We start from the raw sequence: 26,423 nt of genomic DNA, 5'->3' as shown, positions 1-26,423 counted from the left end.
GTGTGAATTACATGTTTCATGAACCTTCAAATTGGATGTACATTATATATGCTCACTGGGGACAGAACTATTAAGCAATAGCAAATTTCTGCTGGCTCAGACCTCACACTGAGTCTCTGGACATCCTAGTGACCATAAATCTATTTTGTGTCTTTATAGTAAAACCTATTAAAAATAAACTTTAGTAACTTGATATTTCATATTGGCATACAATGCTGAAAAATTTTTAAAACCAACTATCACTGAGCACCAATTTGTCAGAATCTATCCAGCAGTTATATTAATTCAAACATCACCAGAAGGTAGCTAGGATTGCTAAATAGACAGTAAGGGTATTATTTGCAAGACTCAAGGCTATTGACTGCTGTCAATATTTGAAAATGGAAAAGGACATTCCCTCAAAGTAAGGACTTAGAAAGAATATAACAAAGGAGAGACTATCTTCTTTACTTATCGCTTTACCTCATTTCCCTCTTCATCAATTATTGAGATGTAGTTAGGATGAGTCTCATTTGGGTAGGACAAGAGGACATCATAATGGGCTAACTCAACAGAATCCAGGCCAAATTCTTCCCACTGGGCCTGAATTTGCTTGGCAAGCTGAAAGTTCTGTTCTGTTCCTGCTAAATGCGGTATCTGTGTAAAATTGCTGGTGAACAAAAAAGAAAAGTGGTTAGAAACCTATGTGTAGTCCATCTTCACAACAAATCAGAATACTTAGATTTACACAAAAATGCTTTGAAATGTGAAGCACTAAAAAAAGCAAAAGGTATTACTACATCAAATTTTCAATGTTTAAAATTTTAATGTTCTACATATATCAATTCATATATAGTCTTATGAATATAATCCCATAATGTAGCTTCATGGTGTAACAATTCTTCACAATTATAACTTACATAAATTATGTATAACATATTTCACTGTATAAATATTTCCATGAGTAGAATAACTTCATATTTTACATGTCTAGTCCCCTTCCTAGAAAGTGTAATGTGTTCCTGATCAATTTGTTGGCAAATAGTTTTTCCTGAATTTTTAAAATCTCTTTTTGGACCAGTATGGTGGTATAGCAAAGGTAATCTTCTGCTTACAGTGCTGGTATCCATATGCGGAGTTCTAATCTCTGCTGCTCCACTTCTGTATTTTTTAAAAATATTGATTTTTACTTAAGAGGCAAAGTTTTATAGAGAGAGTTTTTGCATATACTGGTTCACTCCCAAATGGCTGCAATAGCTAGAGGTGAGCTGTTCTGAAGCTAGGAGCCAGGAGATTTTCCCCACTTACCCACATGGGTACAGGAGCATAAGGCCTCCGGTCACCTTCTGCCATTTTTTTTTTTCAGGCCATTAGCAAAGAGCCAGATTGTAAGTAGGGCAACCAAGACTCAAATCAGTACCCATATGAGATGCCAGCACTTACAGTCAGAAGATTAGTGTGCTATACCACCACACTGGCCCTGGTTGCTATCCAGCTCCATGCTAATGGCCTGAGAAAGCAGCAGAGGATGGTCCAAAGCCTTGGGCTGCTGCTTCTACATGGGAGATCCTGAAGAAATTCCTGGCTTTCAGCTCCAAACCAGCTCAGCTCTGGCCACTGTGGCTACTATGGTCATTGTGGAAAGTGAACCAGAAGATTTCTCTGTCCCTCTCTGTTTCTGAAACTCTTTCAAGTAAGAATAAAATAAGTCTGTAACAAAGGGTAGGTCTCATATGACCTGGCATTATGTAACATGAAGTTATTTATTCATTTACTTATTTATATTTCATAAATATTAGGAACCCCGTAAATCTCTGGTTCTAAATATACAGACCTGTCCAAAGCCAACACTCTTTCATTTTTATGCCAACTTAAAATAAGTTTAATAGATAACCCAGTCATTATGATCCTTGTCTCAAATATTTAATTCTACTGTGCATCATGGCTTTGAGCTTACAAAATCAACTATGAAGACAAATAGCTCTAAATGCATAAAGAAAAATAAAATTCCTTGATAATTAAACCAATTTATTTTAGCAATTTAATTTAGCAATTAAAAATCTTTATTCGGTAAATCCATAGCGCTACAACACCTTATAAAGAATTGCTAATATCTTTTCTAAAATATCATAACAAAAATTCAAGAGGCAGATAAGAAGTTTTCAGTATTCCCTCACCAATGAATATCTGCAGAGAGAGCAGAAAAACAGCCACCACGGTGCTATTCTCCTCCATATTAAACATATCACAAACTACAGTGCAACTACAGAAGGATGCAGGTCACACATGTTGGCTGAAGTACGAGCTGCAAATCTACCTCTACATGACAGAAGAGCGGCCACAGGGGAATCTCTAAGCCACTCACAAAAGGCGGGAGGGGGAGTAGCGAGAAGATGAACTCCTGACTTTATTGTTATTAGTGCAAGTCCTTCTTATGGTTTTGTCTGTAAAAATGAGGATGCAACATTATGTTCTTATCAGGGCTGGAATCTAACGATTTAGAACAAAATGATCATGGAACAGACAAGAAAAAAATGCGTCAGCTGATTAACTGGATTAAATCATGTAAGCTGTCACTAACTTGACAGATAACCTTAGCTAGTTCTCATCTGTCCATGGGGGTCCATGGCACACTGCTTCACAGATTCAAGGCTCACTGATATGCTAAATAATAGTCTCAGCATTTTCTTTTTGTTTCAGTTAAAATGTATCGCAAGAAATGTGTTGATTCTATTAGAATACATTTATTTTTAATAAAAATACATAAGAACCTACCAGTTTTCTATAATAACAAAAATTTGCTTCTGTGTCTCTATCTGGCTAGTATCACCACATAATCATACCTCATAGAAAAAAATGTCTGCAATTCTCATTTAATATGTTGAATCCTACTATAAATGACAAAAACAATACTTTAAAGGAGTTCAGAGGACTTGAAGCCACTTAGTAAAGGATGTTGAAATACAGACCAGTAACATTCTGGGACCAGAAATCTAAAACAAGTTGTCTTTCAAAATAAGGTGGAAAGAGGCCAGCATTGTGGCTTAGCTTCCATCTGCCACTCTGCCATTCCATTGGTCAATGGTTCAAGTACCGGCTGTTCCATTTCTAATCCAGCTCCCTGCTCATGCACCTGGGTAAGCAATGAAGATGTCCCAGGTATTTGAATCCCTGCAACCCACACGGGAGACCTGGATGAGACTCCTGGTTCCTGGTTTTGGCCTGGTTTTGGCCTAACCTGGCCATTACAGCAGTGTGGGGAGAGAACTGAGAGATGGAGATGGAGGATCTCACTCTCTTTCAGCTGTAATTCTGCCTTTCCCATAAAATAAACTTTAAAAATAAAATATTAACATTCAGGGAAAAAACAGTGGAAAAGCCCCTTAAGAAATGTGAAATAGTGAAACAGATCTGTGAAGTCAACCAGGTGGGAATTCAACAAGACAGAAATGCAAGACAGCCTTGAAACCCAAGGGACACTGACAAAGCTTCACCTGATTATTTTCTCTAGCCACTGTGCAAAGGAATATAACACCAAGTAACGGAAGACGTCTAATACAAGAACAAAGGATTAATTATAAAAGTACAGATAGTCTGAGATTTGAATGACCCTTGACCCTCAGAAATTTTGTGATTATCTGAAAGCTCTCTGACAAGCAAATAGCCACTGGAAAATCCAAGAGTCCAAAGGCTTCTGCAGATCCAGTGCTGCTTGAAGGACTTGGTGGGTGATCCCTTCCACTTGTGCCCTTTGTGTGTTGATGGTGAGCAACCCTGATTGCTGAACACAGAAGCTTGGTTAGAGTCATGAAGAGTAAATAAGATGCTGAATAAATAAGAGAACTGCAGGAAAGTATAATTTTTGTTGTTGTTAGTCAGTCCATGTTAGCAGTTAGGAAAGGCAGAGGGTAGCAGCTCTCTCTAGGAGGGAAGGCCATATCTTGCCAGACTTCCACTTTTCCTCTGTATCTGCTGTACACAATAATACTGAAGAAAGTGCAAGAAGCACAGGAGAGGATTCCACAGGACAAACAAGCTAAAGCGTCAAGGTTTCGCACTCAAGCTAGCTCCTCCAAACATCAGAGAGGCACCCTGGCAAATTCAGGTCCATTATTTTAGCAAAGGCATACATACATGTTTGTATGATCATGTTAGCATCCATCAGCGCAAAATGTACATATGCAAATATATAGTATATAAAATATATATTGATTTTTATATATAAACTTAAAATCTGTATTTACTAGGTAATCCTTTAATCACTAGAGGAATTTCAATTACTTTTGGACACATTCATTAAGCTAATTTGAATGAGAAACATATCAAAAGTAGAAAAGACATCTTGTGTTTTGAAAAAAAATCCTAAATATTCTCATCAAGTTTATACACATAAATATCTACAAAAGTCTATAAATATACAAATATTTTATTTGGCTTTGCTTTGTAATCATTTTTAAATTTGCTTATCTCCTTTGTTCTACCCTGGAGACAGCTATTTTAGAAAGCAGAGATCTATTTTTAAAAACACAGAAATATATGCTCTCCAATTTCACCCTCATCATAAAAACATTACTCTCATTTTACAGATGTGGACATGAAGACTTGAAAGGCTTGAGAACTCACTTTTTACTGCCATTGGGAAATGATGGAATTCACACTCAATTCCATCTGAGTCCAAGTCCAATGTTATTTTTAGCCAAGCTAAATTATCTTTCTCTACAGCATGAGCCAGTAAATTAAGTTTCTCTGGTCAAATCTGGCCTACTGCCTATTTTGGTACAATCCATAGTCAAGATGAACTGAACACTTTAAATAGCAGAAAAATATTATGTAATTCGCAATTACATGAAATTTCAATATAAGTGCCCCTCAGTAAAATTTCCTGAGACTGGACAGACTCATTTGTTTATGTATTCCATGCTTTCTTTTTTTTTTTTTTTTGCTGAAGAAGCAGAAGTGAGAAGCTGTGATAGATCAACTGCCGAAAAGGCAGGCCCTTTCACAGAAGAAGTCTGATAACTTCTGCTCCAAAATCTTTGTAACGATACAGTGCAGCCAGCAGATGATCTTCTCCAGATAAGCATGCAACACAAGGTTCTCCACAAAGAAAACCCTTTGAAAAGTCAGTTCCTAGATATGAAGCACTGGATCAAAACTCCTGAACCAAATGATAAATATTTCCAATTAGCTGAATTTTCACTTAGACACTTACTATAGAAACGTCTTGATGTTTTCAGCTTTCAATTCATCCAAAAATGCCCTCCTCTGGTTATTCTGTGGAATTACGTTAGTAGCATCATTGGAGGATTTTATAAACCACCCTGCAAAATATATTCAAACACAGTAATGAAATAGAAAATAATTGATAGGTCTTATTTTATTATTATATCTATATACGTAAAACACTAAGTATCAATTACCAGTGGCATTGACTATTTTTCTGAAGTTTAATTTCTCTTGCCTAGTTCAACTGAAAAAGGATCATGAAAGCTGCTTTTTAAATTACAAAGAAATCACAAAATATGTTTATACGATTTCAATGGAAATCAGTACTTTAAATGAAGTACAGTATATGGATGAAATCTAAAAGCAAACCTGGCTTCTTCCTTCACAAAGTATCTGCAGTGACTGCTTCCCTGAGGAGCCAGAATAAGCACTAGACAAACTGAATAATGAATTAATTATTTTAGATACATGAATTATTTCAAAGTATTGAACTAAACATACTTCGAATGTGCTCTAACTCTGAAACCAAAGCAAAATGTGCTGAGATTGTGGGTTTCCAGTAGGCTTGAGGAGTTCAAAAAGCTGCAGAGAAATCACTATTCAGAAATCCACTAAGAACCCGAAGCAGTGCACAGCCAGAGCAGGGAAAGCCATTTGCTCCTTCAGCTGGCTTTGAATTTGCTGGACATAGGTCATCAATATTGTATTTGCTTAGAGAAATACCAGAGAATAAAGTTGTTACTAACTCAGCACCTACCGAGATTTTATGGAATTTTGCAGTTATTAATCATGAAGAAGGTTATTTCAAAAATCCATGGGAATATGGAATGAAGAGACAGTGCACCTTTGCAGAGCTTTCTGAAGACCCTTCCACACAACATGTCTATTAAAACACATGAATGAATGCAAAGAGATACAGGGTTCTACCCATCCACGCATACAAAAAAGGCCTTGGATTAGGCTGTAGGCTCACAGGAGGTCATAGGGACAATGAGATATTGACCTGTCAAAGGAGCCTGTTGAAGAGGGTAGAGACTTTTGCCGGGAAGGGATTGCTGAGAGAAAAAAAAAAAAAAAAAAAGCAGCAGCAGCATTAACAAAGAACATATTTCGTGTCAACTCCCAAGCCATGTACACAAGGTTGGGGCTGAGGGCAACACCTGGAAGAATAAAACGCCTTTAAAAGATGAAGAAGATATTCATGCCCCTATGGATCCTACTAAATCTAATCCCCATTTTTACAGTCGACAAGATTGAAGCCCGATTTGAAATGCATCATCACCATCACCACCATCATCACCATCATCACCATCATCAGGCACTTACCGCCTTGAAGCCCCACAACAGCTGTAAGTCATTAATAATCACCACATATCAATTAGGAACAGACTGACTCCCAAGGTTACACAGCCTAAAAGAGATTGAGCTTAGGCAAGCCTACCCAGTCCTCATCCTCATCAGGGCAACTGTGGGTGGCCACGAGAAACCTTACAAGTCCAATTAGAACAATCTCTCCCTTAAGAAGTTACACGGCAGCAAAAATCCCAGCGCAGTGCTAAGATGTTTGCAACAAGTGTCAGAATCTTATCAAAAAGTTGCAGATAGTTCTTCTCATCATAAAGATAAGGAAATGAGAATCTAGGAGTGACTCCATAACTTGGCTAGGCCAGCAGACATGGTAGAATAAAAACTTGAGTTTAAAAGAATTAGCTGACCCGTGCTGCTTTAATTTCCTTGAAGATGTGGGTTAGGGTTCTGACTAGGTACATGGAGAACAAAGTAAAAGACGTGCTAGTAAACACCAGTTTCAGAACAATTGCCGACCTAGTCCCCAAATGTGCCTCCGCTATTCACAAGCATGAAAAAGCAACTGGGGGGGCGGGGGCAGGACCTTTGCAGCTAAGTCCTGGATTCCATCGTACACCCAAAGCAGCCCTCAGGTATACCAAACAGGTAAGAGCCGCTTTCTGCCAAGTTCCCTGGACTGCCCGTCCCACTCAAAACCCCCCAGGGATCCTCATCCGCTCTGCAACGTGCCAAGTCTACGCACTCTGGCAGGTGCAACTTTTCAGAAATCTGTTTCAGAGTCTTCATTCTTTACCTGAACCACTGCCTGATCGCCCCTAGAGTTACTCCAACTAACTCCTAGAAGTTCATCCACATGTTGTCTCCCACCGAAACCCACGTCCCTGGGGGGAACCCTCAACAGGATCCCGCTGGACAGCCAGCCTGCGAGTCCCGGAGCCGCTGCACTGTGGGGGAGCCTCCGAGCTTTGCTGGCCGAGGGCGTCCTACCGAGGAGGAAGCCGAGGATAAGGCCGGAGGCCAGCACAAGCGCCCCAGCGCACAGCCAGCGTGGACGGCGCACAGCGGCCGCGGCAGAGTCGCTTTCGTGTAGCGGGTTCCACATCTCCGCTGGAGTCGCGTCAGGCCTCCCGAACTTTTCTCTCTCTGTTGCGATCCTGCAGTGCGTTTTCCACCAACAGCCTCGCGGCCCAGCAAGGTCCCGCTCTTGCTGGAGCCTCCCTAGTCACTCAATAGCAAGCAGCTGGAGGCGCTCCCAGCCCTGGGGTCTAGTTGCCCCGCCCTAAAATGTTCCTAGTTCACTCCGAACCAATCCCAGCGAGGAGGAGGCTGAAGAAATGGGAAACCCCGCCCCTTCTGGAAAGGCGCTTTAAAAAAGTTTGTTTTAAAGTTTCCTGTTCTTGCATAGTTAAGAAAGAACAGAGAGTGAGAGGAAAGAGAAGAGGGTCAGTAGAGAGAGACAAAGAAAGGAGGAAGAGGAGAAAGACAGGAGGAAGTAGGAAAGAAACAAAGAAGAGGGAGAAAGAGGTAGGAGAGGGAGGAAAGGGTGGAGGAGTGGGGGACTGCAGAGGGAGGGAGAAAGAGGGCATGGGGGAGAAAGAACACCTGACCCAGTCTCTCCCCACCGCTGTAACTCTTTTCTTGCTTCTGACTCGGCTCCAGGCTAGAAAAGAGTAACTCATTTCTCCAAAACTTTGATCTGAGAAGTCTTATTAAATATTGCACAAGCCTGGGCAGAGTTAAATATAGCAAAAGGGATGTTCAGCCTTGTGTTGGTTTGGATAGTTAGGGGAGGATTGGCATCGATGTAAATTTTCACTATGTTCTTCTACCCTGTGAACTTCATTGTTATTTATAAACATTAGGATTTTATTGATCGTTTACACAATGCAATCAGATTTTTTTTAACAGAATAATCTTGGAGCTTCTAGAAAATAGAGTTTTTATTTTAGCATCGTAGTTGAGTTTGAACATGATTGTATAATGTGTATGTGTGTGTGTATATATGCATATAATAAATGTTTGCTGAACTACTGAAAATGCTATTGCACATAATGCTAGCTTTGTTATACATTACAAATAACAATCATATCCAAAGGAAGAAATAAATACATCCTTTATAAAATCAGCTATGTTCTTATATTCTATGAAATAGCCTCTGCAGGGACCAGGAGGGCTAATTGCTGCATGGAAGATGCATTGTTTATTTCAAACTGTTTCAGACAGTGGGAGAAACCGAGAGAGAGATCTTTCATCTGCTGAATCATTCCCCAGATGAACACAACAGTAGGGGCTAGGCCAGGTCAAAGCCCAGAGCCTAGGACTCCATCTGGCTTTCCCACTTGGCTGCCAGGGACCCAAGTATTTGGGCCATCAGCTGCTTTTCCAGATATGTCAGCAGGGAGCTGGATCAGAAGTGGGGACTAGAAAGGCACTCAAACAGGACAGCAGGCACAAAGCAGCTGTTTCACCTGATGCACAATGCGGCCCCACAGATAGCTTTCTTAAAGAGCGACAGAGTATATAAACCTATGCCATCTGTTCATATGGGAACCCTTCAAGGATTGTATTATCACTCTTCCCATTCTACACATGAAAACCTGAAATTTATTGAGAATAAGGAAGTCATCGTAGGTCTCTAAGTTAAGTCTTGGTACCATGTCTGTCTCACACCATGTGACTGGCTGTCTATGCTTGGGTACAGGGCATGTTACTGAGTGTGCTCTTAGTTGGAGGTAGCATTGGATTCAAATGTAAATATGAGAGTTGCTCCTGAGTGGGCAAATGTTCAATTTAGTGACTGTATGTCTGAGTTGTAACATTTGGAATCACTAAATAATATTATCCAGAATTTGTAAGGATAATTTAAATAACAGATGCTACTATAAGTAAGGCAAATTCCAGTAAGATACAAGGAAACATGTTTTGAAACAATATAGAACAACCTAATATACTCATCCCTCCATATTTTCAAGTTTAGCATTCTTGTATTTCAACCAACTGTGCATGAAAACTTTGGGGAGAAAAGAGTGTAAGCTTATAAAGACAGGTCTTGGACCAAACACCCAGTAGACAGAGGGAGTAGCTATAGTTAAGAAGCCTCTGTATATGGTGAAAAGGATGTATTTGAAGGGTTTAAAGAGTAAATGAACATCTGCCATTTTTAATAAACCTTATGCAACTTCTATTCTAGAAGGGACTATTCACAGGGCCAACCCTGTGGATCCTCCAGCTAAGCCTCTACCTTCAGGGTCAAAGTTCCACATGGATGCCAGTTCAAGTCCCAGCTGCTGTACTTCTGATCCAGCTCCCTGCTTATGGCCTGAGAAAGCAGAGGCTGGCCCAGGACTGGTCTCCATCCGGGAGACCCAGAAAAAGCTCCTGACTCCTGGCTTCAGACTGGCCCAGATCCAGCCATTGTGGCCATTTGAGGAGAGAAACATCAGATGCAAAATCTCTGTCTCTCCTTCTCTTTCTGTATCTGCCTTTGCAATAAAAATAAGAAAATATTCTTCAATGAATTCATGCAAAAAAAGAGGAGAGAATACATTTTTAATGAGTAGCTAGCTATTGATATTATAAGCACTTTCTACTGGATAGACACTATGCTATGTGCTGTATATGCATCAGTTAATTTAATCCTAGGACTTATGCCCAAATAACTAAAAACCTCTAAGAAGTGATTATGTAAATCACAGTAGACTCTTCTATTGTCACATTAGTATTTAATTTTATAGGCAAGAAAATTAAGCATTAGAGATGTTGACATTTCTCAACAAATGTGGTTTTTTTTTTGTTTGTTTGTTTTGTTTTGCTTTTTAATACCGGAGAGAGAAAATGAGAACTATTCACTGATTCGTTGCTTAAGTGCCTACAATGGTTAAAGCTGGGACCCTAAAACTCAATCCAGGTCTCCCACATTAGTGTCAGGAACCAATTACGTGAGCTGTTACTGCCAGTTACCAGGATCTACAGATGCTGAATGCAGGTACTCCAACATGGGACTCAGGCGTCTTACCGATTGCTTGCAGACTATTTGCTACGGGAAGTCCCTGATAAGCATGCCGCCACACTATAGAACCTTCTTCACTATTGGGAACAGATAAAAGAGAGTGTTTTCTTTGTAGCAGGAAATGTAGAGGTAGAGTAATGTCAAACTCAGCTGGCTATTCTCTTTTCTTTGTCACAACCTTGATTATAACCTCAGGACAGCATATTGTCATTGTGTCCATTTGTGTATCTCCAGAGATAGACTCATATTTTTGAGGTCAGGGACTTTATATATTTTGTAGCCATAATTTCTGGTCCACAGTAACTAAGTAATAAATGCATACAATGAATGAATGAACTGAAGAACATTAATATTAAATGAATACTTACTCAACGATCTTTTTAAAAACTTATTATAGGAAAAAGGTGGAGAAAGACGACAAAACCAAGAATTCTATAGAGTAAAATATATTGGAGAAGCTTAGAAACAGAAGCATGGTCTTAAGCAACCACAAAACACAAACCTGCATATCAAAAGGCCAAAAAGAATTCACTAGACAAAGATAGTTCACAACTAATCTAAGTGTGATTGTGCATTCTCAAGAAACATTAACATTCCAGGCATTAGATAAAGTCCAGTCCATGGTTCACTCAGCCACACAAGACCAGGAGCTTATCTTAATGACTTTATTTCCCACAAGTATGCCAGATTCTTTAATTAATATTAGGTGATATAAGACACAATAAATCATCAAGAATAGGAATTCAGTTTGACTGGGATCTGCCATTTTGACCCCCGCTTTCATAATGCCCTTTAGATGGCTCTGGAGATCATTTCTAGCCCTATAGGATAAAGAGAATCATGTCACAATTCTGAGCATGTAAAAAAGGCTTTTTAATTAGTTATATTATGCTATGTAATGAAAACATTATGAAGTAACACGAAGTTTACTTAAAGTGGGAAGATAGGGATTAAGCAGAAAACAAAGTACCACCACAGAAAGCTGAAATATGTGCCGAAAAGAACAACAGCTTGTGTTTGTATTATAGATTCTTGGATCAGGACTCATCATCCAATAACCATAATAGCTAGTGTTTAAAGCAGTATGCCACAGTGCCTTAAGCCCATCCATACACACACATAAAAATGACATTATATTGCGTGTGGGCGGATAAGTTAGAATGTGACCTACATATTCCTCTCAGTGCAGGGGACATATGCAAATAGAAATTTTTTAAAAAAGACACTTAAATGTATTACTGGACATTCGTTTCTGACCTCCAAACTGAAATCTTCTGTAGAGGATGAACTTTGCTTATCTGAGCACTTAACAAAAAACAATTCAGCTATATATACTTTCAGTTGAATGAACTATTCTACAACTATAGAAGGTGATTAATAAGTATTGTTTAATTATAATTGCTTTTTAAATATATTGATCTACTTACTTGAAAGGGAGAGTGATGGGATGTGGAGAAAGAGTGAGTGAAAGAGAATCTTCCATCTGCTGGTTCATTCCCTAAAGTTCACAACAGCCAGGGATGGATCAGACTGAAGGCAGGAGCCCAGAATTTGATTCCATTATCTCCTTCATGAATGGCAGGAACTCAGGTACTTGAGCCTTCACCAGTTGCCTTCCAGGAATGTTAGCAGGGAGCTGGATTGGAAATGGAAGAGTCCTTTCTGAATCAACACTCCAAGGAGATGCAGGCGTCACAAGCAGCAGCTTAACCTACTGAGCCACATGCCTTCCCGACAAATCCCTCTTAAACAACAAAATGGGATGCATACTAAGAGTGCTTAGCTTTAATTCAGCAATGTGACAATGTATTTTTGTCTTTTTACTAATATGTACTTATCCAATTATTTTATTAAATCCAGACAGAACTGCTTAATTATCACCATGGGCTAAGTATCAAAATGGGTAAAAGAAGCACCAAAAGAAGAAAGTATTATTTGGAGTAAGCCTATGTAAACTGAGTTGTCCGACCACTGGAACTCGTTAAGCGATAAATGCAGCTGCATAACACGCAGAGTCTATTCTAGTCCCCATTTATGACTGGCTAAGATAAAAAAAGATGAAAATGAGAAAATGTAATTAGGTTGGCTAACCAGCACTGGAGAGATGGTGTATAAAGTCTAACCTTGTTAAGCTGAGATTATTTAAAGCAGTCTTGATTTTTAAACTCTTGGAATGGTTCCAACAGGTAAAGTCAAGAAGACTTCGAGAACACAAGCAGTATATTGTTGTCAGATTAATTTTACAAAATCTCTAGTTAGTGTTTTTAATTTTCCGGCTCAGAAGCCCTCAGTGATTTCCAGTGAACTGTGCAATGATTCTAGATTCCTTAACAGCACTGTAGGCTGTCTACACTTTGGACCCCTTCCAGCAGCAGCCTCCACTAACCTCCTCCCTCACACTACTATACAATTTCCCAAGTTTATCTAACATTCAGTTTACTCATCTGTAAAATCAAATGGAACAAGTTGCTTTTGTATATTGGAGCTCAAAGGAGTTAACCCAAAAACCTGGCACTCTTTCAAATAAATAAATAAATCCCTAAAAAGAGGAGGAAGATATAATTCAAAAAGGAAATAAGAACAAAACAGGTCTGTGTTTGTATGAACACAAGTTAAATCAAAACATGACACTCACCTATGAAATCTGTTCTTGGAAGTGAAAAAACTACAATAATATCACTTCCTCTTTTCACCACCACTTCTAAATCCTGGCACTTAGAAACCCATGAATGGATAATAGATGGCATTAATTGGCATTTTGTAGCAACTTCATTTCATGTTATTTTCTTATTTGATAAGATCACTCAGCAAAATCTCATATATGAGCCCAGAAGTCTGCTGTGTTTAAACTAATATATCATATAGTAACCTAAAGTTAAGAAAAATCCATTCTCAAGAAAGCAGTAAAGGTGTATTTCATAAAGAGTAGAATTAAATCATTGTATAAAACACAAGGATTGCAAGTTAAAAGAAATGACATCAGGGGTCCATAGCCTACTTAAGCAAGTAAAGCCACTGCTTGTGATGCCAGAATCCCATGTGGGCATGAGTCCAGTTCCTGGGTGTTTCACTTCCCATCTGCCTCCCTACTAATCTCCTGGGAAAGCAGCAGAATAACACAAATGTTGGGACCCCCTATTGCCTATATGGGAGGCCAAAAATGAAGCTTCTGGCTCTGTCCTGTCTCAGCCTTGGCTATGAGGCCATCTGGGTAGTGAACTTCTCAATGGAAGATCTCTATTTCTTTCTCTGTAAATCTGATTTTCAAATAACTAAGTCTATCTTAAAAGGGATGGGGAAGATACCATTTAAAAGGAAAATAAGAAAAATAGGTCTGACTTTGTATAAACAAACTAAATCAGAGTAACACTCATCTATGGGATTTGTTGTTAGCGGGAAAAAAAACTACAATAGTATTATCTCTTACCACCAACCTCTAACATATATTGACTTTTGAAAAACACTTCAACTTATTCAAGAATAAAATATTTGAATATTGCTTGGCTTATTTTGATATGTGAACCCAGTGTTCCTGAGCTCTAAACTGTACACTACATTATATTAAGCTCTGAACTATAATAATTACAACTGATTTCTCCACAACATTTGTATTTTTTAACACTTCAAACTTTTAAATTTAATTTGAGTGTTATTCACATAAGGCGTACACTTTGTTGTTATATACGGCGTATATTTAAAAGTTATGCACTATATTGTATATAAATTATCAATCCTGAAGCTTGATCTAAATATAAATGTGGGACATGGATAAATGAGAATATTCTCTGATGACTCAAATAAATTCCTGGCTTTCAAAGCAATTATGCTCCTTATGCTAATTTGGCCTAGATGTGAGGAATATTTGCAGAGTAAATTTTTCCAGATAAGTTTCGTTGCTTTTACATTTTGAGAAATAGAAAATTTGTCAAGATTCTTTCCAATTTAATGATACAAAAAGATAGTAAAAGCATATTTTATAAAATAGGGTAGGTGTCTGATAGTTAAGGAAATATACATATATTTAAACTATTGTATGGTGGCTTTTTGAAATATTCTGCTTTTATGTTTCATTTATTTGCAAAGCAAAGACACAGTGAAAAAAGAGAGAGAGAAAGAGAGAGAGAGATCGATCTTCCATCTGCTGGTTGGCTCCGCAAATGTTTGTAACAATCAGGTCTGAACCAAGCAGAAGTCAGTAAAAAAACACTCAATTTGGATCTCCCACATGAGTGACACGAATCCAAATGTTTGAACCATCATCACTTATTAGCTTCCAGGTTGTGCATGAGAAAGAACCAGTATCAGAAGCAGAAGCAGGATTTTAGCCCAGGAATTGCAATAGGGGATGCAAGCATCTTAATGACTGTGCTAAATCCCTTCCTCCCTATTGCAAATGCACATCTTTGAGAATTTTTATTACTGAAATAAAATGTGCTTATCAATTCTTAAAATGTATATAAAATCTAGGTAATTAACACAAGTACTATTTCACACCTGTCTGTACTTTCACATACCCTACTGCCCTCCAAAAATAATTACTATTAATATTTTAAATACTTATTTATTTTTATTGAAAGGTGGATTTACACAGAGGAGACACAGAGAGGAAGATCTTCCATCTGCTGGTTCACTCTCCAAGTGGCCACAATGGCTGGAGCTGAACCAATCTGAAGCCAGGAGCCAGCAGCTTCTTCTGGGTTTCCCACACAAGTGCAGAGTGCTAAGGCATTACTGCTTTCCCAGACCACAAGCAGGGAGCTGAATGGCAAGTGGAGCAGCTGGAACACGAACTGGTGCCTGTATGGGATCCCAACAAGGACTTAGCCACTAGACCATTGTGCCTGGCAGTACCGTTAACATTTTGGTACTAAGTATTCCAGATATTTTCTATGTAAGCACATTATCCTTTTTAAATAAAAATGAGAAATTATTATGACTTTTTAAGAAAAACAAATTACATACACCTACAGACAATGAATACGTGTGTATTGACTTCATAGTTGCCAAGCTTGATGTGTTTTTACCAAATGAGTACATCTGTCGTTTAGCATCAAGATTAACAAACAGTACAGGGCATCAAGAGAATTCCAAAATCCCTCCTCACATCCCACCAACAGTTTCACAGCCATACTCTGCATACTCAAGGATATGCATCATTCTCTTATTCTGAGCTTTATTAAAAAATATCTACTTCGTTATGATTTGAAATTTCTGCAGGTGGAGAAATAAGGCAGGTACAATGATATTTCTATTGCTTCTCTTGGAATCATGTGTGTGACATACATACATAGTGTCCTAACAAATCAGTTCTGTAAAGCAAAAAAGTACTTGTTTCTATGATATAAATACTCCCATCATTGCAGATTCCAAACTTGGTAACACGATGCTATTGAATGCGCCTTTGGTAAGAAATGTGTGTAATTGCTTCTTGCAAGATGATAAGAGCAGGCTCCAGCACACCACAGGACCAAATCTTTCCACACAGCAATATTTCACTCATTTTCATTGCTAAGGATTAACTGATTGCATAAATATGTTACAATGTATTTGTTTATTCTCCTCTTGATAGACATACATATTGCCTCTTGTCATTGGCTAATTGGGCTATGTGAACTTTATAGTTCCTATCTTTTGGAGGTCATACGTCTCTACTGTTTGTGGGTGCAGCAGTCCTCTCTTATCTTTGGGAACACATTCCAAGAACCCTTATTAGAAGCCAGAAACCATAGATAATATTGAACCCTATATACATTTATTATGTTTTGTTCTTAATGAAGTCCTTGGTAACTTCAGCCTACAACTTTTTTTTCCCCTCTCCTTAGCATGGTGAAAATTTTCACCTCAAAGAAGCACTTCAGATTTTTTTCTTTGGCATATCTAACTTTCCAGCATGTTTTGCACTTTGGAACAACTATTAACTAAATAAGGGCTACTTGAACATAAGTATTGTGGTACTGTAACAGTAGATCTGGTAACCAAGACAAGATTCTAATGAATGAACAGCATATATAGCATAGGCACTCCAAACCAAAGGATGATTCAGGTCCCAGGTGGAATGAAGTGGGATCATTTAGGTTCAATGTTATTTAGAATAATGTATAATTGTTTAACTCATGTGTTACTTATTAGGAGAATTACTGTTAAATATTTTCAAACTGCAGCTGAGCATGGACACCTGAAATCACAGATAAGAAGGGACCACTGTGTGTATCAAGGCGTCATATGTAAGGTCTTCCTGAGTGGCTACATACTATACTTGCAGTAGTGTATGTGAAATTCTAGTTCTTCTTGGACCTCATCAACAAACTTACATTTTCCTAATAACCAGTCAAATGGAGAAGCTTTTCCTATGTTTCTTGCACATTTGTACCTTCCTTTCACTGTCTAATCAAGTATTTTTCCTAGTTTTCTAATAAGTAGTCCTTTTATTTGAAGGAGTAATCAATGTATATTTTTTGAATTTGAATGGTTTTACTCAATTATGCAGGCTTTTCAATTAGTTTATAAATTATGAACCGTATTATTTTTAATCACTTAGTAATATCTTAAATAACATGAGTGAAAAAATAAAAAAGACACATGTCCATATATGTACTTGATCCCCACAAGAATGTGATCTATGGAATCAAAGCAGATGGGAGTCCTGGAAAGCAGCGCCTGGAACTGTGTCATGAATATTTAAAAGGAAGTTGTGGCCCTGAAAAGCTGCATGGAAAAATGAAAAGCATTTCTCAGATAAATGAAGTAGAAAGGTCTTTTTATTTCACACAGGACAGAATTAACACAGAACTTCATGGATTTTAATATCATAATAAGCAAGGTTAATTTGGTTTGCATGGAGCAAAGTGAAAACTGCAAAATTTTTATGGAATGTAAAATCAGTAATTTAGCTAGCAAAGGTGAATTACCATGTGTCTAAAGAAATAAACTTCCTCAAAGCACTCAGAGAATAGTGAGAACAGTAAGGTCTTAGTTAAATATATTACAATATTCATTTAAATGTAGTGTTATGGGGGAGGGGAACCATATATACTGAAAAGGCTGTATTATCGTTTAATTCAGGAAAAGAACAAAAAGCTAGAATGTCTGCTTTTATCTTTATTTATACAAATATTGCAAACGCACCATCTCCAAGTTCTGACTTTGAAATAAGGAATACTTACTTTTAAATCTTTCCCAGTTACTTGCACATGAAGGTTAAGTGAATTTCACCTCTTCTATAATCTCTACCACTTCACGGAACAGTCTCCTTTGTAAGCTACCAGTGGTGACACTTTACTAGAAACACTGCTCAGTGTTCTTTGCTGATTCTTTATTTTCTTTTTGTTTATGTCAGCAGAATGATTGAACTCGGTGACACAGTGCAGCCATGAGAAGTCTCTTGAGCCGTAAGGATATCTGTTCTTAGCATGAAGAAAAGTTAGATTCGCATCAAGATTGACAGTATTTTGACCCATGTGGGAAGATATTTTAAATAACATCAAAGCCAAAGAAATAATACTCAGTGGTATGACTCCCTGATTAGGATTACAGAGTCCTATGAGAAGAATTAAGCAAAGCATAAATACTAACATACAATTACATGGCCTATGAGATCTACAAAACTCTTTAGGATATTGAAAAAGTGACTGTAAAATGACCAAATATGCCTTATCAGAGTGACAGATATCAATGTCCTTATTTGGGAACATATGGTAATATGAAAATTTTATTCATCTAAGATAGTGTTCTCAAAGACTCTGATTACACCTGGTTTCCTTTGAAAAAAATTTTTTTATTCTTATAATATTTAAACATAACATGGAAGTATTTAGCTAAGAAACCCATGAATTATGGTATTTGGCAATATTTACTGTTTTTAAAATGTGATGTTTGTTGCTTGAAGGAATTTGTCCTATCTAACTAGATTTCAGGGTAATGCAAGCTGCTTAATTCAGTAATTGAATTTGTCATTTGGGTTTTAAACTGAAATTACTTATTAGATTTGCATATACTGTTACTGGAATATGTAAAAGTAGGTAAAATTCTCTATAAGTTAAATTTATTGGACTTTAAAAATTACTCATCAGTACTTAGGGGACTTTGTGAGTTAGATAAGTGAAATGCCAAAGTATTAATATAATTCATGACATTTTTAAGTTCTATTTTAAATGTATAACAATATTATGTAATTATGTAACATGAGATAAAAATTATGAAAGGACCCCAAGTTCCCTTTACCCTAAGGTATGGAAAAATTTATTAACTCTGTAAGTAAAAAATTATGTACATTAAACTGGAAGACCAAGAATTTTTAAAAAGTCTTTTTTGTAGCTTGAATAAATCAAATGTTCATTATAAAAGCAAAAATAAAATTCTGAATAGATTTTTGCATACAATCTTACCTTGAAGAATAGAAAAAAAAATCACGATGTAAATGCTCAGAGACCTGAACAGCATCAACTATGATCAAGTCACTTTCTCTTCTGAACTGTATACAACACTGCACGCTCAGACTGACCTGCCCTCCTCTTAACCGAGGCACAGCTGCTGCACTCCTGATCCAGCTTCCTGTTAGTGTCAGGATGGCTGCAGGACTACTCAAGCCAAAACATACACTTCTCTAAGTTTCTTTCTCTTTTACTCATACTCAGCTACCAGTGTTATAGTAAGATAACTGTTAAACGTAAACAGTAGCAATCATGTCATTATTTTTTTTTTGTTTTAAAACATTTGCCATTGTTCTTTTTCCCTGTAAAATACTGTTGAAGCTCTTAAGATGTACACATATTTCTAAAACCTTAAGTGTGTTCTGGTAGCAGAATTCTGCTTGGAAAGCCTCAGAACCTGGGTCCGGCTGAGTGGATGAAGAGAAGTCCGCTCCAGTTTGCAAGAGTTTTTGCTGCTGTCAAAGCTTGTAATGGTTGGCAGAGTTGCAGAAGCGACTGCCAGATTTTTCCTAATGCAAGGATGGAATAACTGAAAAACAAAATCAACCAAAAAATCAGAATAACACTATTGCCCAGACTAAAAATAAAAACAAAACCGTATGAGAAATGCAGCACTCTCTAAGTTTATAATCTTTAAATTTGGGTTCCAGAATTTCTTGAGATCAATTGCCATTCCGACAACTGAATTCTGTGAAATGGTAGCTTTTTTGTTTATCTAAGATTTGTTTTATTTTTATCGCAAAGTCAGACACACAGAGAGGAAGATCATCCGTCCATTGATTCACTCTCCAAGTGAGCCGCAACGGCCAGTGCTGCACCGATCCGAAGCCAGGAGCCAGGAACTTCTTCCGGGTCTCCCACGTGGGTGCAGGGTCCCAAGGCTTTGGGCCACCCTCGACTGCTTTCCCAGCCCACAAGCAGGGAGCTGGATGGGAAGTAGAGCTGCCGGGATTAGAACCGGCACCTGTATGGGATCCTGGCAAGTGCAAGGCGAGGACTTTAGCCGTTAGGCCACCGCGTTGGGCAGGAAACAGTGTTTTCTTATAACAGGCCCCTGCCTGTCTTACTCTCTCTCCTTTTTCCTTAAGCTACCCTACCAGATGTTTTTTTTTTTTTTTTTTTTGGTAACATAGACTCCCAAATAACTAAGGTTTCCTGCCTTGTTTCCCATGCAACACTACTCTGTCATTCTTTACCCCACAACCACACATCATGAAAACTGGTTACATTGAACCTCAAACAGTTTTTGGGACATACCTGGCTATTTTGTGGTCTTTAGCTGTCAGACAATCTATTTAATCAGCCTGTAAATGCTCATTGCCACTTACTCTAAAACTGTTCCTTTTGTGTCTTAAAGCTCATCTCATAGACCAGCTCCCTGCTGGACCTACTGGAGACTGCTCCAGGGAGATGTTTTCATCCTCTCTTCTGTGTTGCTGCAATGCCCTATCTATACAACTCTAACAGCCTGAAGGCCATGGCGTCATTACTGAAATCTTTTCCTCCTCATTAGACTAAGGGTAGAAATGATGCCTAGTTGATTCTGCATTCCTCAAACAGAGTGCTTTCTAAGTCAGTGTGTATGTGTGCTTGATAATGGAAGGAAGGTATGGATGAAAGAAGAAAGTGTGTAAGCCCTAGTAATTATTGTCCTGGAAAATTGCTTCTATCTTAATTCTGTCAATTTTTTTAAAAGAATTTTATGGGGCAGATGTGGCAGCTTAACAGGCTAATCCTTTGCCTATACCAACAGCGTCCCATATGGCCACAGATTTGAATCCTGGCTGCTCTTGTGCCTGGGAAGGTCGCAGAGCATGACTCCAATCCTTGTGTCTCTGTACCCAGATGGGAGACCAGAAAGAAGCTCCTGGTTCTTGACTTTAGATAGATCACTTTGGTCATTTGGGGAGTGAACCAACAGATGAAAGATCCTCTTTCTATCTTCTTCTCTCTTTAGATCTGCCTTTCAAATAAAAGTAATGAATAAACCCTTTTTTTTTTTTTAGAAAGACAAGTTAGTACTTCCACAAGGTAGATCATGTTTTCTATTACTATATATACAGAGAAAAAATATTTTTTCAAAGCTACTAGCACTGTAATTTAAAATCATATGTATTGGTTTATTTTAAAAGCAGATAGAGATTCAGATCGATAGATAGAGATCTGCTGTTTCATCACTCAAGTACCCACAACCTTCAAGGCTGGCCGGGTGTAAACTAGAAGGCAGAAATTCCATCAAGATCACCCACAAAAGTAGCAGGAACCGGAGCAGCTGGACATCATCTGCCGCCTCCGCCCCGCCTTAGAGCAGTTGAGTAGCTGAGACCTGACTAGCCACTCTGAAACAGGATGCAGGTATCCCAAGTGCCAGTCTCACCTATTATACAGCAGGATTATTTCTTGTTCCTAGAATATCCACAAGCTTCATTTTCTCCCTTATACTTAAGTCCGTCGTGCTCAGAAGGTGAGGGTAAACCTCCTACATTGTTTGCTCAGAAATGTTTCAAGATGATACAAGGTTGCAAATTTACTGTAGCCTAAACCCTGTGTTAATGTTGTGCTTTCTTCTTTGGGGAAGTCACATTGGATTAATGGATAGATGGTTGGAGCTATTGGAACTTTCTTTTAGTGATGCTGCTGTTACGGTTCTATCTTTCTAAAGGGCTATTTTGAAGTCATAAAAGTATTAGCTAGTGTTAACTGAACATTTATCAAACACAGAGGCAGCTACTGAGTTAAGTGCTTGATAAACATTGTCGTATTTACTTCTTACATCAGCCTTTTGACTGGATAATGCCTTTTTAATAGGAAAACTTCAGGTATCTACTCAAGTAGAGCAATTGCACAATGTACCTCTATAAACCAATTGCCGAGATTCAATAATTAGTTTGTACCCTTACCCCAACTGTAGAAGTTATAAACTTGGAGCTTAGAGAAATGAGGAAATGGAGACAGGATTCAAAACCTTCTTTATGCTTTATTCGTTCACTTACAGACTCCTGGCCATAAGGAATTATAAGAGTAGCAGATAACAGTAGTAAACACAGAAATCTGTTCCCTGTTCCCTCCCAGAGTACAGTGTTTTTTGGGGGGGGAGGGGGGACAATAACAGCAGAAATAATCATACTAATAAATATGCAATTACATTTCAAAAGAAATGTCATGGGGAAAAAAGAAGTTGCAGTCAAAGATAAGCCAGGAGCAGCAAGGTGACTTTCCCTAAATTTTGCTGTATTTGAGACGGGTGAGTTCCCTAAGTCATTTTATCTTAGGGCCAGTGTGTACTTCTGAAAGTGAACTAAACAGCGTTTAAGCCAAGTTGCTAAGTGCACAGTGGTTATGGTGCAAGAAAGGAGCCTGGCATGTCACACGACTGAAATGGGAACAGCGAGTACCCCAAAGCAAAGCACACAAAGACTTTCTGTTTCCTTTATGGCTTTCTTTCACTTTGTAAAATCTTTTTTTTCTTTCCCTAGACTTTCATTTCGACTACCATTTTCATTTTTACCTTCTCCCACTGACAGCTAACTTCATATTACTTATCTGTCATCTTGGAATTTTGGATGTGATCCCAAGTCTTCTGGGTATATTCAAATAGTTTCATTGCAAACATAGCTCTATCACAAGTTATTTAACTCAATTAATTAACTAATTAATTTTATTAATAACAAATTAATTGTTTATTAAATTAGTTGTCTCTTTGGGCCATCTGCCATCACTACACAGTATACGCTTGTAGGAGAAGGACCTTGGGCCCAGTGGCGTGGCCTAGCAGCTAAAGTCCTCGCCTTGAAAGCCCCGGGATCCCATATGGTCGCCAGTTCTAATCCCGGCAGCTCCACTTCCCATCCAGCTCTCTGCTTGTGGCTTGGGAAAGCAGTTGAGGACGGCCCAATGCATTGGGACCCTGCACCCACGTGGGAGACCTGGAGGAGGTTCCAGGTTCCTGGCTCCAGATCGGCACAGCACCAGCCGTTGCAGCTCACTTGGGGAGTGAATCATCGGACGGAAGATCTTCCTCTCTGTCTCTCCTCCTCTCTGTATATCTGGCTGTAATAAAATGAATAAATCTTTAAAAAAAAAAAAAAAGAAGGACCTCTTGCACCTCAGCAGAAGCAAACCTGCTTGCTGTTCAGCACCACTTGCCTGTCTGCCTGGGCCTCAAGCATGCGAGTATGCACTGATACTGAGGCCAACTTTCTTTCGTTGACTGCTAATAATTCAATGTATTCTTTTTTGTCCTTTCTGGTGAAGAACCTTATGTACTCTGCCCTCCTACAAGAAAATCAAGGGAATGGAGGGAATTGGAAGGCGAAGGTGAATTTCAAGGTGGTGTTCTCTAGAAAAATTAGAAAATTACGCTAATCCATCAAAACTCATTTTGAGAAGTGAAATTTGGATTAGAAATGTTTCCCTGCGTAGTTTGGGGATTTTTTTTTTTAATTTTCTCCCTTTAAAATAATGTTCAGTGTAAATTACATAGAAAATTCTAAGTTTGTTCTAGTTGCCCTCACAGGAAAAGTGGATCTGCATAACAGGTGTCAGTTTATCCCTAATGAAGCAAATCAGCATAGAGGGTCCTGTTTAGAAAGCTTGGTTAGAACAATGTTGATGTGAAGTATGAACTAAAAGGTTTTTTTTTCCTTTCTTTCCTTTTCTTGCCCCTTTTCCTGTGTGTTTCTTTCTTTCTCTTTCTCTCTCTCTTTCCTTCTTTCCTTCCTTCCTTCCTTTCTTTCTCTCTTTATTCCCAAAATGGCTCTATCCATTTATAGAAAAGGACTTAGACCTTTCCAGGGTTCTAAGAACTTCTCACCTCCTACTAATCACAAATGAACCAGTGAACCTCTGACCAAGGATACAGTGAGAGTTGCGACATACTTCCCAACTGTGTAGGGGAAAGGTTGTCAAATCACACAGAATGCGAAGATATCAGTAGCGTCTAGCTTCGACTTTCACTCTCATTTTGCCCATATACTTTTGCTATTCCCTGGGAAAGCTGTCCCATTCCAACTATAGCCATGTGATATTTGGATGTTACCATCATCTAACTATATGTTATTCAAATGATTTTGTGGTAAAAAGAAAGCATTGGGTCAGAAATCAAGTGCTGTGGGATAGCATACTTGAAAGGAGCGATAGCAATGTTAGCTGATGTTACTGCTCGTTTTAGGGCTGTGCCAGATGTTTCAAACAGCTCTGAGAGTAAAGGAAATGTTGGGTGAGCAGCGAAAATTAAAGTTAAATATCCATACGGTAAACATTTAATTGGGCAATAATAAAATATAAAATGAAATCACCTATGATATGTGGGAGCATAATTAAGTTTTGTGCTTAGGGATAGTACCTGGGACTCATTTCAGGTGGGTACTGCTATTTCTACAAATAAAAAGTAGTAATTTAAAAAGTTCAGAAACCTGACATAATGAGCACTGTTGCTATTATCATCTTGTAAAGGCTAGGCAGCAGTCTGCTTTACTTCCAATGAAAAGGAGTGCATACCCATAGCGTAGACTCTGTCACATAATAATGTTTACTGTTGCAGACAGTTTGACACCCGTAAGGTGTGCATTTGTTCAGAGGCGCCTGGAGATGAGCCATCGTGCATTCGGTGTGTGGATCTATGATTTTTAAAGGGGTAAAGCAGTTTCCCGTTTTTAAAATTTTTACCTCTGACTTGGAATCATAAACGTGTCTTCTCTCTTCCATTTTCATTATTGGATTTATAAATAAGCAGATTGTTTTATGAGCAGAAAGGCACTTGTATCAACCAGTGTAAAAGCTCTCATTCAATTAAAACTGCCCAGAGAAAACTTAGATTAAGAAGCAAGTGACACGACTGTGTGTGCTGGGCTATGTTTCACCAGTAGCACACTTATAAGTTGTACTTTTATTTTTCAGTAGCTTACTTTGAGTTTTTACTTCTGGGTGTTGTTTTCTTACTGACAAGGATCAGGTAATGCTTTCATAGGCAAATAAATGGAGGACTTCTATACCTTGCAACCTTTAAACAAAAAAGCCAAATTTTTAAAAAGACAAATTAAATAATTAAATTCATTTTAAGATAAAGACTAAGTACTTTTAAAACACCATTGATTTTTGTGCTATTATGGACATTAGATTTCCAGTAACGTTGATGAGGTATTCGAATGGAAACAGGTATTTCACCCGAGGCATACATTGAACTCAATGTGAATTGTGTGCTCTGTAGTTCTTCAACTTGAGGTTCTGGTCTGGTATTAATATTTTATTCTGTTTAGCTGATTTCTTAACCAAGAATGGCTACAAGAATGAAAATTGGCTTCACTGCATTAAATTATTCTTTTATGGTTTGGTTCAAATTCATTTCTTTTGTAACTGCCTTCATAATCTGTTCCTATGTAACACCTAACTATTTTTAAATGTTTGGGGTAGGTTAAAGAAACACACACACACACACCCACACACACACACACAATTCCAAATCTATTATTAAAATCTATGCAAGAATTTCAGATCTTTTGCAGCAAAACAAAAGATTTATTTAACTCATTTCAATGAATTTCTGGACGTCCTACACAAACACATACACACAGACATCCTTAATCCAAAGCTTGCCGTAAACGACAAGAACAATGTGTGTCTGTATGTGTGAACTATTCTTGAGGAGGCTTCAGTTCCTGCCAGTGATTCACTATATTAAATATCAGTTGATCCGTGTGGCTTTTAAAGCGTCTGTCACCATTCCCTGTCACCTTTTATAGTTCAACTTTCTTCACAGGCATAGTTTATTAGCTATGGAGATATTCAATAAAAATATTTCTCCTAATGGGCAGGAATGTAAATGTTCTCCCACTTCTTGTGTGACATTGTTACACAAATGTCCTTCATTTGAAACAGTTTGGAATTGTTATCGGCAGTTCTAACATCATTTAGTGCCCCTTAGTACATCCTTCAATCTGTCATACTTTGTACATCACTTGAAGGCCACCTTGAATATGGTTTATGCTAGAAATGTGTCACTCCCCCTATGCTATATACAATTTTATACAGGGCTATTATGAGTTAAATATGTCATTATTACATTTATAAGTAGATATCCTAAATCCTGCTACATCAGGATTTTATCTCACTTGAGGATGAGATCTTCACAAAAGTTACCAAGTTGAAGCAAAGTTCTTCTGCTAGGTGTAAGCTGATGTCTTCACAAAAAAATAAATCCTTGGAGACCTGCGAAAGGAGAATGATGCTAGGGAACCTAAGAGGCTATGACCACCCGCATGCCAAGGAGAAACGCTTGGGTTGGATATTAGCTTGCCGCCTGGCAAAGAACCAACCCTGCTGAAATATCTGTAGCTTCTAGAAATGTGAACCAATAAATTTCTGTTGCCTCCAGCTATCTCATTTGTAGTTCTTTGTCATAGGAGGCCTGAGAAACTAATATGGTGCCTCTATTTTAAAAATTCATCTTGTTTACTCCAGATTTTTCCCTTTTA

The 26,423-nt window shown here is 38.1% G+C and overlaps 1 protein-coding gene across 2 annotated transcripts in view; it reads right to left on the bottom strand.

Annotated features, from left to right (window-relative positions):
• FOLH1 (folate hydrolase 1) overlaps positions 1–26,423 on the bottom strand; it is a 155,769-nt gene that overhangs the window by 35,081 nt on the left and 94,265 nt on the right. Inside the window, exons 1-3 of one of the 2 annotated variants that reach the window (XM_058663717.1) lie at positions 7,501–7,745; positions 5,192–5,300; positions 463–649 (exon numbers count right to left, since the gene is read on the bottom strand). The exons of the other annotated variant lie outside the window; for it this stretch is intronic. Coding sequence (XP_058519700.1) covers positions 463–649; positions 5,192–5,300; positions 7,501–7,615 — 411 coding nt within the window. The 5' untranslated portion in view covers positions 7,616–7,745. Of the gene's footprint in view, positions 1–462; positions 650–5,191; positions 5,301–7,500; positions 7,746–26,423 lie in introns of those variants that run through there. 2 annotated transcript variants of the gene reach the window in all.

This window comes from Ochotona princeps, chromosome 4 (assembly GCF_030435755.1).
Source record: "Ochotona princeps isolate mOchPri1 chromosome 4, mOchPri1.hap1, whole genome shotgun sequence".
Classification (NCBI taxonomy): domain Eukaryota; kingdom Metazoa; phylum Chordata; class Mammalia; order Lagomorpha; family Ochotonidae; genus Ochotona; species Ochotona princeps.
The sequence above is the reverse complement of the archived record's forward strand: the minus strand, read 5'-3'. Positions and strand labels throughout refer to the sequence as shown.